At 39.7% G+C, this 12,337-nt stretch overlaps 1 protein-coding gene across 1 annotated transcript; it reads left to right on the forward strand.

Moving 5' to 3' along the window:
* The first annotated feature begins 359 nt into the window (after nt 1-359).
* HSPB3 (heat shock protein family B (small) member 3) lies at nt 360-948 on the forward strand. Its single transcript, XM_010166710.2, is given in 2 exon segments — nt 360-463; nt 465-948. Coding segments are annotated over 2 exon segments (588 nt in total).
* The last annotated feature ends 11,389 nt before the right edge of the window (nt 949-12,337 follow it).

The raw sequence follows: 12,337 nt of genomic DNA on the forward strand, positions 1-12,337 counted from the left end.
TCCATTCCTACTTTCTCAAGCTAATTAAATCCCTTCCCTCAGTAAATCTGTATTTCAGTTAGAAGAAATACAGACTTTGTATCTTTTGCCATGTATCCCTTGGAAAGACAGAATAATTAAATTTCCATTTAAAGCAAAAAATCTTTCACGTTATTTGTCTGCTCATTATTCATAACAACAAACAGCTCAATATTGGAATAATCAGAGCTGCATTAAAATTTTGCTTTTACTACTTATGCATGAAAGCTGTGCACATGTCGAAGCCACTCAAGACCCCAGCGCTATAAATAGTGCTCTATTGTTAGTGGATAGAAGATGAAACAAGTCTCCTGGCACTGGAGCACAGCACACCCTATTAAATGTTATGCTCTGCCTGTGCTAAAAGTGAAAGCCGACATCAACTGATAAACTAGTCTGTGAGTAAGGCATACAACTGGCAAGAGTTTGCTCTGACTCTGCAGCTTCACAGGAGCAGCAACTTCTCCTTCTGCCTCAGCAATGGCAGAAGCTGTCATAAGACACTGGGTGGAAACTCCCGTACGCTACCAGGAGCAGTTTGATGTCCAGGAGCTGCAAGCACGCAGACTGGACCACTTTCTATATGCTTTGCCGGGCCCTTCTACAGCTGCAACGAGCACCAGAAGCTGCATCGCAGAAAGTACTGCTGGGGCTGGGAAGGGTGGCCCCGAGGACGAAAACACAGGCTTTCAGGTCTTGCTGGACGTTGTGCAGTTCCGCCCCGAAGATATCATCATTCAGACTTTTGAAGGCTGGCTCCTGATCAAAGCTCAGCACGGACCCAGGATGGACGAACACGGTTTTGTATCCAGAAGCTTTACCAGACAATACAAATTACCTAATGGAGTGGAGAACAAAGACTTGTCTGCGCTTTTCTGCCATGACGGCATTTTGGTTGTTGAAATGAAGAACTCAGTGGGCAATAATTAGAGTCTTGTCCATAGTTTATTGGTGAGATAAAATAATTCTTAATATAAAAAAATAATACCATTCAAGCAATGCTGTAAAGTGTACTAAGCATGTGGCTGTGTGTATATTACAGTAAAGGAAACTCTTTGTATACATGTTTTTAGTATGCTGACTTTATTTTTTGATGTGTAATGCTAGACTGCTTGCCTCCAGCTACATGTGTGTTGGAAAGCCAAGCTTTCTGAATAGTAGAAAATTTAGGCTAGTCAAAACAAAAGGAAAAAAAAATGTATTTGATAATATATTGAAAATAAAGCACATTTATGAGTTCAGTAGGAGGCATTGTATTTCTAAAGAATAAGCATTTGTTATACGTAGTCATAATTATTAAAGTAATAGGTTGTGAGTCTTGTGGAAATTTAATTTATGTACCAAAAATCCTGCTTTCTAAATTTTGAGATTAAATTCTTCTTCCTTAAGCTCTGGAAAAGCACATAAATTGAAGGATGCTACCAAGAAAAAACAAAAACAAAACCCCCCCACTATATCCACAGTTCAAGCTTGTATACAAAAAACCCCTTGAGAGATTACTTTTTAGAAGTGTTTTGCATGTTTGAAACTGTAAGAAAAAGGACTACTCACTGACTATATTTGCTTGAAAACACAGTAAAGAGAAATGATACTTTTTGTCAAAGACCAATTAATTTGAAAGAAAACTTTGGAAGATGTTTAGAAAATTGGTTTTATTTAACATATTCTGCTATCTATTAGGAACTGAAAAAAATATATATTGTTTACAATTACCCAAAAGTGTCAAATTCTTCCTTGTGAAGCCCCAGTAATAAAAAGGCATTACACTAGCACAAATGCCTTTATTCTTATATATATTAGGCAGTCTTGTTTTTCAATCAGATTAATATTTTATTCTTCATGTTGCTTGACAGTTTGTGTCTTCAAGAACAAATTTTTCTGCCTATGTATAGTTCCACTCTCCCTGTACCAACATGGGCTCTACATTAATCTAATTTTAAGTGCAGAGGTTCCTTACTACAGACACCAGTTTAACTTCTGTCTCAGTTTTTCTCTTATTTCATGAGTGGTAATTTTTTTTTTTTTTTTAAATCCATGTACTATATCTAGTATCTGGTCTTCTCAATTTAAAAAAAAAAATAATGCTGTAAGTAAGTTTGTAAATACTCAAACATTTGAAGAGATCTGCAGCTGCAAGTTGAACTGCCTCCTTTTCTGTATACTGGAGATGAGTATGACTTCTGTGCTATGAATAGTAAAGGAATGTGGAATGGAAAGTGCCAAGTTAAATACAGACTCTTTATGATAGCCATCTGCTGTTTGGACAAATCAAAAACATATTCAAATGAAACTGAATACAAATACAATTTTGAGAATATGAGAAAAATCTGATTAACAAAACCCAGGCTCTCCCTAGCTGAAGCCAGGGAGCTCCTTTAGTTTTAAATTAAAGCTCTAACCTTGCACTTCTGCTTATGTCATATGTCCATTCATTAGAAAGATTTATATCATGGTTGTTTAGACTTGAAGATAGTTGAAGCAATTGACCTTAGAAAAGTGGGTAGTTCAATTCTTGCATTTCATTTATTATTTGTGCTAAAACTCACAAGGAATTTGTACAAGAAATGCAGAATAAGGTCTGGATTATAAATTTCCACCATGTGCAATTATTTTGTTTTTTTAATAGAGCAGAAGTCAAGAACCTAATATTTTCTAAAAAAACAAACCAAATATAAAACATAAGTCCCTACATGTCGACTCAACCCACACTTTCCATCTTTCCACAATCTCATATTGTCTGTGTTTAGTTTGTGTATTGGTTTAAAGTAATAAACAACTACTCTAGAAAATCAAATCTAATTTTTCAGTGCTTTTAGGTCAAGAAGCTTCCTCAACCATGAATCTGATGGAAGATGTAACATGGATTTAGAAAAATGAATTCTATATACAATTCTGGATTTAAGCTCTACACACTAGCTTTATAAAAGCTCACAAGTTTAGCCCCATGGTTGCACATCAACTTAGAGAACAACTGTTGGGATAGAGTTCAAGATGACCAGTTAGTAACCTGCTTTGGTGACTTTAGTTTACTGAGGATTTTGTAATTTTGATCACTTAAAATTATAGATTATTATAAAAAATATTCTAGCTATGATTGCAGTGGTGGCATACATAGCCCTGGAGATGAACAAGCAGTTCTAAAAAAAAACCAAAAAAAACCCAAACCAAACCAAAACAAACAAACCAACCAACAACCTGATTCAATTATTTCAAATTAGATCATGATTAATCTACTGGAAACTTGGCAAGGAATTAGACCAGACAGCCAAAATCATATCATCTGTTCTATATATGTTAATACCATGGTTACACACAGCCCTGCTTGTGTACACAAGCCTTCCTCACAACACTGGATGGAGAATTTGGCATTTGGCTGTTGTATATTGTAAGTGTCTTCATATCACGCTGTGCCCAGGTCTCTACTTGCTGACGATGTCATCAGTTAGAAACCACTGGAACATACTGACCCAAACATGGTAAGGATGTAGCCAGGAGGATTTCACCTTCCATAGCACTTAGAACTTTACAAAAGCCTAATGCATGCTCCTTGATGAATGGGAACTTGCCCTGGCCCAGCATCAGAGTGCTCGTGTAACAGGGACCACACCAAAGCACAGACCTGCTGCTGGATTCCTGCACTTTAGCACCAAGAATAATGCAAAGAAAAGTGCTTCTCTCCTTATTTTAGTGGCAGTTTATCGAGAGTTCTTGGATTAATAACTTTTATGTGTTTACCAGAACAGCCTCAAAGTACTTGGCAGAGCGTTTCTGAATTGTCTGGAAAGAGCTGTTTTCACATATTGCATGAGATGTTTTACTTTTATTATCTGATTCGAACTGAATGTGAATGTAACAGAAAAAGATACTAAGATTGCTTATGGACAGCAGGATGAGAAATTTATCAACAGCAAAGGATTTCAGAACAGTTATAGCTTAAGACAGGTTTAAGACATGCTGATGTGGTTAAATTAAGAATTATGATATTGGCTGTCTGCAAAAGACTGGCCCAGAATAAGCAATAAATGCTGCAGAGCAAGTGTTACGGAGCCTTCTCAGTTTGCATCACTGGAGGATTACCTTCGTAATTGATAACTGCTCCTCCGAAGGGATAAAGTTTATTTCATGGATGAATCTAAGCATTGTGAAAAATGCTTTTTCAGAATAAAATGTCTCAGTATCAGCACGTCTCCAAAAGCAAGGTAACAAACATACATTTCCATGTGATCCCTGTTGGCAAAAAGCCCACAAATGCCTTGGACTTGTTGCCTTTTTATAGTTTCTGCTGCATCCAGGGCATTTGAGATCTCTCTATACAATCCGATACCTGTGGTGCAATGAACCAAGGCTGATGCCCATCAGCCACTCAGTAACCACTCAGCTACAGCCCTGGGCATTGGAAAAGAGGAAAGGAATGCCCTGGGGCAACATTCCCTCTAAGAGGGGTAGGTCTTGTGTTTCTTAATTAGTTCATAGCCAGGAATCAAAATGTGCTTTTTCATCTGAGTAATGCTACAAGATTTGGCTTTTAATAGGAGTAGGAATATTTAAAAAAATATTGGGTGCATCTTCTCTTATTTGTAAGAGATGCTGACCTCATGTCTTGCTGAGACAACAGCTGGGCCCTGTCATCCAGAGGACAGCATCTCAACAGCCCTATGTAGACTATGAATGCAGGGGACAAGTCTGAGGACTTAGACCTGTACATTACATCGGAGATACCTGAGCTGGCCCCACTCATGCTGACCCTGAAGCCAAAAGTAATGTCCCTGTGTGCCAACTCAGGTCCAAGAAGCACAGACTGTCCATTGCTATGCTCAGTCTTAAAAATCATCCCTTGTTAAAAATAGTTTCACTGATGGAGAGACAAGAGAAACATGGTACTACAGCTGTGGGCTCCCCAGCCAGGTTAGCGGGGGTCTCAGCTCTCCGCGCCACAGTGGGCTGTAGCCTTACCACAAATCCCATCAATCTCCTTAAAAAGACACATTCTTTAGCCACATGCTAATGCTGTTGATGCCAGCATTTTCAACGGGAAGTCTGTCTAGTAGGCACTTACATAAGTAGGGAATCATTTACTGTTCCTCTTGTGTGCCTCGATGTGTTTGCTGTGCTTTGGGCTGCCCTCAACCGCAGTGACTAACCTTCTGCTGATTAAGCATGCTGCTCCCAAGCCCTGTGAGCTAATACAGAAGCAAGGAAGTCCACCAGAGGTGTCTCAGGCAAGGATGGTGAGCAGGAAAAACAATCCATTTGGTTCAGTATAGATATAAAGATTTTATGGCATAATATTTAAACATCCTATGAGAAATATTTGACTTTTTGATAAAATAAGCATTTTTAAGGGCTGAGAAAGACATTTCAAAATTACTTTAAAAAATTTAGGTTGTTAATAGAAAAGGAATACCATACATGGACTAAACCCTTGGTGTGCTAGGATGAAAGAATAAGTCACCTACTATCTTTAGCTATATTTCTTTCCAATTGCACATCCCTTCAGTTTTCCTGTACATTAATTGTACATCCCCATCACGTAAGCAGAGATACCATGGCAGAATCTCAAAAAGTTTCACTTTCTCTTAGAGTTGAATGACATGGAGTGCCCTATCTGCCCTATCAGAACTAGCCACTTCAAAATTTCTACAGTCAAGTACTCAACACCTCAAGCTGGTTTGCTGATTCACTGTAAACCAGTCATTGTGTGCAGTCATCCCTCTCATTGCCTCTGCATGAAGTTGGTTTGATCCAGCAAGACTTCCTTACTCAGGTGCCCCCATGCAGCCTCCAGAGCCGACTGGCATCTTGCTTTCTCCCACCACAGCACCAATGCAGCAGAGCTCAGCTGGCTGCTCCTGCAGCTGATACAGGCGTGCAAACAGCATGATGTGAGTGGCTCCCTGCATGCGTGTAACTCCACATGAGAGGTAAAATGGGATTAGAAGATGTTTTGGGTTCCAGTGGCAATAATTCCTTCATTATTAGTTCCACTCCTTGTTTTCCAGGATATCCCACTCTCCTCTTAGCCTGAACACTGGAGTTAGCTGTTCCACAGACGGTGCAGCGGTGCAGTGCTGTAGGCACTAGAGCAGGCGTAGACTTTGTCTGTGGAGGAGCTGATTTTGATTTGAATGTTGGGTTTAAGTAAATCCAAGTCTCAAGTAAAAGTGGTAGCATTACATAATTTTGAAGGGAAATTATTTTCAGACTGTGGTTTGACAAATAAAAACGTAATTCTTGTAATCTGATTTACAAGGTAGATAGAAACTCATGAGCTACCTGCAGTGGTGACAGCTGTATGCATTTTAATAGCATTTCAAGTATAATTTTTGTAACTTTACCACAGTTACCCACATCCTGGTGTCATGACCAGTATCTACTGTACAAGATGCACCAGTCTCTGCCTTAATGTATACATGAAGCCTTAGGGCTTGACCCTGGAATGAAACTGATAGGAACTCAGTGCAGATTAGGAGAATCTTGAGGAAAATACATGCAGAAATATGAACTCTGAGACTCATTCTATCATACTAACCATAGCGATATTTATCTGAGACCTTCTAGAAACTTCAGGCTGAAATGGCTACACTGTGGTGACAGTTAAGGTTTCCAGATTTATAGGTTTAAAGGTCAGAAGGATCAGTGATGATCCCCAGTGGGATCCCCTGAACAGAACACACATCATCTCACATGCTAGTTTCCTAATGAAGCCCATAATATGTTTGGAAAATAACACATATTTATAAGACATCAAATCTTTATTTAAAGACTTCAGTTGATGGAAAACTCATCACACCCCTCCATAAATTGTTCATGTGTTAATAATCACCATGGCCAACAAAAAGCAGGTTTTGCCTAGCCCACTGAGATTTGCTCAGTGATATAAGTTTTACCCTAAAACTAAAAGCATTAGTCTGGACAGCTCTTGGGACGGTCTTTTTACCGTCCTGATGTTGTGAGTTACAAAGATATAAAAGTTTAACACCTGCTGTTAAACATCCTCTTTAGTTACTAATAGAACAGAAAGGAATTTATTGACATGAAAAACTGTGAATATAATTTTTTTCACATACAGAGCAGAAGTATTTATTGAATAACTTTGGATATATTTAATATTGCTCTTCTATCACCATTGGCAGTTTTGTCATCTTCATGCCATACTCATCTAAAATGTTGTTAGGATTTTATTTCTTCCTGAGTGAGTCCTGCCTGTTGTCCCACTGGACATATATTTTTTAATATACCTTTAGCTTTTTCTCCTTACTATCAGTCAGTATTGCTTGCTATCAACTTCTTAATTTTTCTAATTCTGATTTCCCTTGCCCTTTTACAAAAATATATTTTAAAATCATATAATTCTGCTTATATGAATACAGTTCTGTATTTATGGAGAGTGAATAGAACATTCTTCTAAATGCATGTAGAACAGCCACAGGCAGGTTCTGACACTGTTTCTTTTAGGAAGTTATCATCTCTTAATATTTCATTAATGGTATGGAATGCCCAGTACGTCTCCAGCACTGAACTCCCTTCTAAAGTAAGCATTTAATAAGGAAGTGACTGGTTGCACCACCTGTGATAAGGAATTCATACCATTCACCTTCTCACCAACACGTAGATGAAACCAAGTACAGCAGGAACCTTCTTCACCACCTTATCCTTTGCAGGCCTCTATGTTTGCCAAAAGACCAACAAAACACAGAAGCTAAAACATTTACCTTAGAGTAACTTAATGCTATTTTCAGCCACCAAGCTTCTCAGAACTCCTCATCTCTTGAGCTGATGCAGACAACACGAGCACCTCCCTGTCCATCCTTTCTGCACTTCATGTCCTCAAGCAACAACACAAGCTAGTTTTTCCCCTTGATGATCAGACAGCAATCTCACTTACTCAGGATTTAATATCACTGCCTCCTGCTAGCAGAACACACTCTCAGCTTAAACACAAGCACCGAGAGAATGGAAGATACTTTGATGGCCAAACTAACATCAAAACCAGTCTGTTGCATAAGTTAGTAAGAACTTGTTCTCATTTCCAGGCTGAGACTGAGAAGTCACTCTCATAAGGTTCCACAATGAACAGTAAAAACTCATAGACACATGAAATCGAGTCAAGGCTCAACCATCCTGATCAGCTGGCAGGTATAACTGAGGAGCTGCAAGTCCTTGACTCTGAGGCCAGCCTCTGCCAGCCCCCTCTCTGCACAGGGCCAGAGCAACTTCAAGGTTGATGTGAACATCTTCAGCCCAAAGGACCCAAGTCCCATGGATTTCTAGAAGCCAGCAGCCTTTGTTTTCCCATTATAGACCCCTGTAGGGAGTGACCAGAATTTACACACACAGGTACAGAACCCACTAAGGAGATCCTCTCTGCAATTTCTCTGCCCTGGGTGAGGATAGAGATAGCTGCATGTGGGAAATGAATGAATGCTCAACCCTTCATTCTTGCTATACCATACTTGGTTCATCCTATACACTGGATTTATTGCTGAGATAACTTTATTTTCATGCCACATTTGTATGACAGATGGATATAACACTGGCCTCACCTGGATTTCCTTACCAGTCGCCCACTTAGCTCACAGTCTTGCTTTTTATAAAATGCATGTTAACATGAAAGTTATTGGATTGTGATATGTAAGACTGAGATTACTCCTCAAGGACGTGGCAGCTTGGGCTAAAGCACAGCAGGGTCACGCATGCTCTTTTGCTGTGTCTCAGTCTTTATGTTTCGGGGGTAAATTCTGCCTGTACGCATGTCAAGGGACTGCCAGTTGACCCCGGTCCATTCATCTGTAACCACAAAGGACTCCCAGCAGCATTCAGAATGTTTGTCTAGCACGTACCCCCACTGCCACAGCACGGAAGAACTGCATACATAATAGATTTATCTTGACAGTATCCTTAGATGGTTATGAAACATTATCTCCTCAGACAAGGAGCGGAGACAGACGTGCATTCCAAGCAATATTAAATGGAGGGTTGAGAATTTGTGAGTAACAGCCATCTATTACACAGATTGAGGCTGAGACAGCTAATAGGTTTCGCAAAGGTCAAACCAGAACCTCAGTGTTTCTGCTCAATTATCTCTAATTTTACACAACCTAGTTTGAAAAAAAAAAATAATTGTGCAATTACTGTTTAGTTTATGTTCCCACTTGAAAAATACTTCCTTTTCTCCTAAGCTCCACTGCATCTTCTCCTAAATTCCATAGCATACTATGAAGTGTCCCCATTCCTGCACCTGTTTTATGTTTTAAAGTACGATTCTACAAAAAATTTAAAAGCCAATGACATTCGATCTTTTAGAAGCCGAAAAAAAGAACCCTAGAATAACATATCTGTCGCATTTATCGCATTTTCTTCACTTACTTCCTTGCTAGTTCAAAGTCTTTATTTGCCATTAGTCTGGTAACCCCGGTGTTTAAAATCATTTCGTGCCCTCTAGTGGCAGCCCTGCCCGGCACCCTGAACTGCTGCTCGGGGACGACTGGGAACTGCACATCACCCTTACAGATGATGTAGAAATCGAAGAAAAGCAGTTTATTTCCATTCTAACTTAAATTTATTATCCATCTGTACAGTTAAAAAAAAAAACAAAACTAGAGTCATCTCTGGTTGTGATGAGAAAACAAAACAAAATCCAGAAAAAAAACCCCTGCAAAATAAAATAATCTAGAGATACAACACAAATAGCAACAAACGAAAAAAAAATCACATACTGAGTAAGCATTTGACTGAGCTTGCTCTTAGAAATTATATTGATGAAAACTGGCCTATTTGTAGCCATTTTCTTGCACAAAGAAAATATTCAGTGTGTCTCCTACTAGGGACGTTGTTCAATATCCAGGCACAGAGGTTTTCCAGGGTCTGTAAAAGGGTATCATCATAATGGAAAGGCTAAGTGCCACCACAGCTTCATCTTCTCTCGTGGAAAATCACTTTTCTTTTCTTACTGAAGCAGAAAAGTGATAGAATAGAGGAAAATGAATAAAATTAAGGAAGGAAAGAATTGGGAGCTTCAAGGAAAAATTACACAGGCGTGATGCACACTTTTATTATTTTTGGTTTCAGAGCCTCTGCTCATTCACTTTTTCCTATTTCAAGGCAGCCTAAAATCCTTGGCTTTTCTCCAAAATGTTCCCAAAGTTTTTATTTTAAGCTTCTGCACCTGAGCAGAAAAATTAATCATGCTGCTTTCAAACACCTCATTCAGCACATATCCTCAGGGGTCTTGAGACTCCTAACTCCAAATTAAAACAATGAGATGTCCCACACATAAACATCAGTAGCCATTTGGCTTTAGTTTGGCTTTCAGTTTCACCCCCAAATTACAAATCCAGAAGGAACACATTAAATAATAAAAATTTCACTGAATTACAGGTTATCAGTCTCAATAGAATCAGAATAACATGCACTTTGACTCTGAAAATTCAATTCCCAATGAAGATGGTACTAAGCCAGGCATCGAGATACGTTCTTTGTGCAGCTGAAATGCTGTAAGTCAGTATCTGCCATCCTTATTTTGACATCCTTGCCTATGCTAGTCTGAACAACAAGAAACAAAATCAATCCATCTCTTCTGCTTGTCACTGTAGATGGTTATTGAGAGTGTTAATTGAGTGGCTTCTTCAAATCATTTAAAAATCTTTTTTAGGGTGGCTTCTAATTTTGCAAATAATTGTTGAGTTTTTAAAAGCGTTAATTTTAACATCCACAGCAGAGTGGTGCACACAGTGGTAATCAGAGTTCGCTTAATGGTGGGAGAAAGATGGAAAATGTCATTTACAACCGTATTATTGTTTCAAATTGTCTTTGCAGTTTTGTCCACAGGGGAAATAATATAACACACTTTTTCCTTTAATAATTTTGCTTTATTGATAGTGTTAGTGCCTGAAAAACCATGACCCAATTTCATGTAACTTATTATTTGTTTACACTAGTTTACACTTATTTATTTCAGAAATATTATTCTCATTAGCTTTACAGACCTTATGCCTTCATACTCTGGTAGCAGCTTTTGCACCTGTTGAACCTGATGCTTTTGCTCATGTCCATTTGAGAACCAAATACCGAGCCAGTACTTACTGTCAGATCTAATGCCCTAAGGGGAGCAGGAGGAAGCAGGACAGCTGGCACCTCCATCACCAGACCCAGATAAGTAAGGCAGGTGACCAGCTCAACGTTGTCCCTTTGCCCTGCTCTGGCTGTGACAGCCGCAGCCTGACAGGTGTCAGCACAAGCAGCAAAATCCCATTCCTGAACTGGCTTTGCAGCTGTGCAAGGCATCTTGTTCGTCACTTCAGGTCGAACCATGAAAGCAAATCTCAAATGTGCCTATTGACACAAATCAAGCAGGTCAGCATCGGTTCCAGAATTGAACACCTTGTGAAAATAAAGACGATTTCAGAGAAAACAACATTAATGATTAAGGACATTGAAATTAAGATGAATAGGACTGAAAAGTTTGGGAAAGGAGTTGAATCCGGTGCAGTAAAACATATATAAAAAATAGTAAGTCGTATAGAAAAGGCAGATCAGGAACTAAATTTCTGTAGTTTAACATGTGAGGAGTCACACGAATGCACACGACTGCCCAGATCAATGGTAAGAGTAACTTTGGAAGGAATACAAAACCCTAGTCACTTACCTTGATTTGCAGAAGTCAGAGTTTGGGATGAAATCTACGGCCAAGGTTAAAATGATCCACATCTACTTCCTGTTGGGGTTTTAGTCCTTACTCTAGGTTGGCCACACAGGCGGAAGGCAGCACGCTGGACCGTGAACCAGGTGCCATAGCAATCTTCACACTTGGCAGAAGAGAACCACATCTGCATCAAAGGCAGACACTGATGGCACACCAGCCGCATCGGCAGAACACTGACCAACACCAGCCTTGATGGAAAAAGAGCTTTGGCAGTTTCAAGAGCACTGACACATGCTGATGCAGGGCTTGAGGAGTTTCTCAGAGCCTGCTGGGGTGGGGGGGGAGGTGGGTAACCACAACCAGGCCAGGCCAAGGAGCTTCCGCCAGTACCAAGTGAGCTGGTGGGGAAACCCAGAAGCCTCGATGCAGACTTGTCTGAAGTTAAGGTCTTCAGACGCACCCTCCTGGGCAGCTGTCAGCTCTCTCTTGGGGGGATACTGATGCTTCTTGCTTTAGCACTGATCCTCAGGACTGCTCTCCATAAAGTTGCTGCTGCAAACTTAGTGCTGGGGATTGGAGATGGTGGCACAGGTGATGCAACACAAACGTGTTCCACTGGGCTGGCCACTGAGGAACTGGTTGTATGGTGAACTAATGTGGTTCTTTGGGCACTATTGG

The sequence above is a fragment of the Antrostomus carolinensis genome, unplaced genomic scaffold, assembly GCF_000700745.2.
Source record: "Antrostomus carolinensis isolate BGI_N321 unplaced genomic scaffold, ASM70074v2 Scaffold40280, whole genome shotgun sequence".
Lineage (NCBI taxonomy): Eukaryota > Metazoa > Chordata > Aves > Caprimulgiformes > Caprimulgidae > Antrostomus > Antrostomus carolinensis.